The sequence below is a fragment of the Pristiophorus japonicus genome, chromosome 13, assembly GCF_044704955.1.
Source record: "Pristiophorus japonicus isolate sPriJap1 chromosome 13, sPriJap1.hap1, whole genome shotgun sequence".
In the NCBI taxonomy this organism is placed as follows: domain Eukaryota; kingdom Metazoa; phylum Chordata; class Chondrichthyes; family Pristiophoridae; genus Pristiophorus; species Pristiophorus japonicus.
This window is the reverse complement of record NC_091989.1, coordinates 186,327,309-186,329,256: the sequence shown is the minus strand read 5'-3', so window position 1 is coordinate 186,329,256 and position 1,948 is coordinate 186,327,309. Positions and strand designations below refer to the sequence as shown.

The following is a 1,948-nucleotide window of genomic DNA, read 5'->3' as shown; positions in this document are numbered from 1 at the left end:
GCTCCCCCCGACCGACCCGACCCGACCCGACCCGACACCCGCCCCGACCCGACCCGACACCCGCTCCCCCCGACCCGACCCACCCGACACCCGCTCCCCCCGCCCTGACCCGACCCGACACCCGCTCCCCCCTGACCCGACCCGACACCCGCTCCCCCTGACCCGACCCGACCCGACACCCGCTTCCTCCCCCCACGACCCGACCCGACACCCGCTCCCCCCTGACCCGACCCCGACCCGACACCCCCCCCCCCCGACCCGACCCGACACCCGCTCCCCCCGCCCCGACCCGACCCGACACCCGCTCCCCCCCGACCCGACCCGACACCCCCTCCCCCGCCCCGACCCGACCCGACACCCGCTCCACCCGCCCCGACCCGACCCGACCCGTGCTCCTGTTCCCCGACCCCTCTCTCTTCCCCCCCTGCTCTCTTCCCCCCCGCCCCGCTCTCTTCCCCCCCGCTCTCTCTCCTCCCCCACTCTCTATCCCCCCGCTCCCTCACCTCTCCCCCCTCTCCCCCCCTCTCCCCCCTCTCTCTCCCCCCTCTCTTTCCCTCCCCCGCTCTCTCTCCCCCCCCCGCTCTCCCCCCTCTCTCCCCTCCCTCTCTTCCCCCTCGCTTTCCCCCACTCTCTTTCCCCCTCTCTTTCCTGCTCTCTCTCCCCCCCCGCTCTCTCTCCCCTCCCTCTCTCTCTCCCCCCCGCTCTCTCTCTCCCCTCCCTGCTCTCTCTCTCTCCCCCCCCGCTCTCTCTCTCTCCCCCCCGCTCTCTCTCTCTCTCTCCCCCCCCCCGCTCTCTCTCTCGCTCCCCCCCGCTCTCTCTCTTCCCCCCCCGCTCTCTCTCTTCCCCCCGCTCTCTCTCTCTCCTTCCTCCCTCTCTCTCCTCTCTCTCCCTCCCCTCTCTCTCTCCCTTCCTCCCCCTCTCTCTCTCTCCCCTCTCTCTCTCCCCCTCCCTCCCTCTCTCTCTCCCTCCCTCTCTCTCCCTCCCTCCCTCTATCTCCCCCCTCCCTCTCTCTCCCCCCCTCCCTCTCTCTCCCCCCCTCTCTCTCTCTCTCTCGCTCCCCCTCCCTCCCCCCCTCTCTCTCCTCCCCCCCTCTCTCTCCCTCCCCCCCTCTCTCCCTCACCCCCTCTCTCTCCCACCCCCTCTCTCTCCTGCCCCCCTCTCTCTCCCTCCCCCCTCTTTCTCCCTCCCTCCCCTCTCTCTCTCTCTCTCTCTCCCCTCTCTCTCTCCCTCCCTCCCCCCTCTCTTCCTCCCTCCCCCTCTCTCTCTCTCTCCTCCCCCCGTCTCTCCTCTCCTCCCTCCTCTCCCTCTCTCTCTCTCTCTCTCTCCTCTCTCTCTCTCCCTCCCTCCCCCCCCTCTCTCTCTCTCCCTCCCCCCTCTCTCTCTCCTCCCCTCTCTCTCTCTCTCTCTCTCCCTCCCCCTCTCTCTCTCTCTCTCTCCCTCCCTCCTCTCCTCTCTCTCTTCTCTCTCCCCTCCCGCTCAGCGACACGAACGGCTGCAGAATTCTCCCTGGCTGAAGCACTTTCCACACAGGTAGCTAGATGATTTATTTAATCTTTTCTTGGCTTATAAATGTTTATTCAGGTTGGATTTATTTGTGTAATATTTTTAATAAGGATTTATTGTCGAATTTAATTGACTCCCCCCACCTCGTTCTGGACGCCTGATTTGTAACCTGCGCCTGATTTTTTAATGTGTAGAACAGGTTTTTTCAGTTCTACAAAAATCTTCACTTGCTCCATTCTAGTTTAGTTTGGATACATTTTCACTGTGGAAACTTTCAAATCAGGCGTCAGTGGCCGGACACGCCCCTTTTGAAGAAAAAAATTCTGTTCTAAACTAGAACTGTTCTACCTGACTAGAACTGCAGAAAAAAAAATGTGGAGAATTGCGATTTCTAAAATAGTCCGTTCTCCACCAGTTGCTCCTAAAAATCAGGCGCGAATCATGT

General features: G+C 62.8%; 1 protein-coding gene across 1 annotated transcript in view; it reads left to right on the top strand.

Annotated features, from left to right (window-relative positions):
* The first annotated feature begins 1,569 nt into the window (after positions 1 to 1,569).
* Positions 1,570 to 1,948, top strand: part of rad1 (RAD1 homolog (S. pombe)) — a 10,924-nt gene continuing 10,545 nt past the window's right edge. The window contains exon 1 of the mRNA XM_070896868.1: positions 1,570 to 1,581. Coding sequence (XP_070752969.1) covers positions 1,570 to 1,581 — 12 coding nt within the window. The remainder of the gene's footprint in view (positions 1,582 to 1,948) is intronic.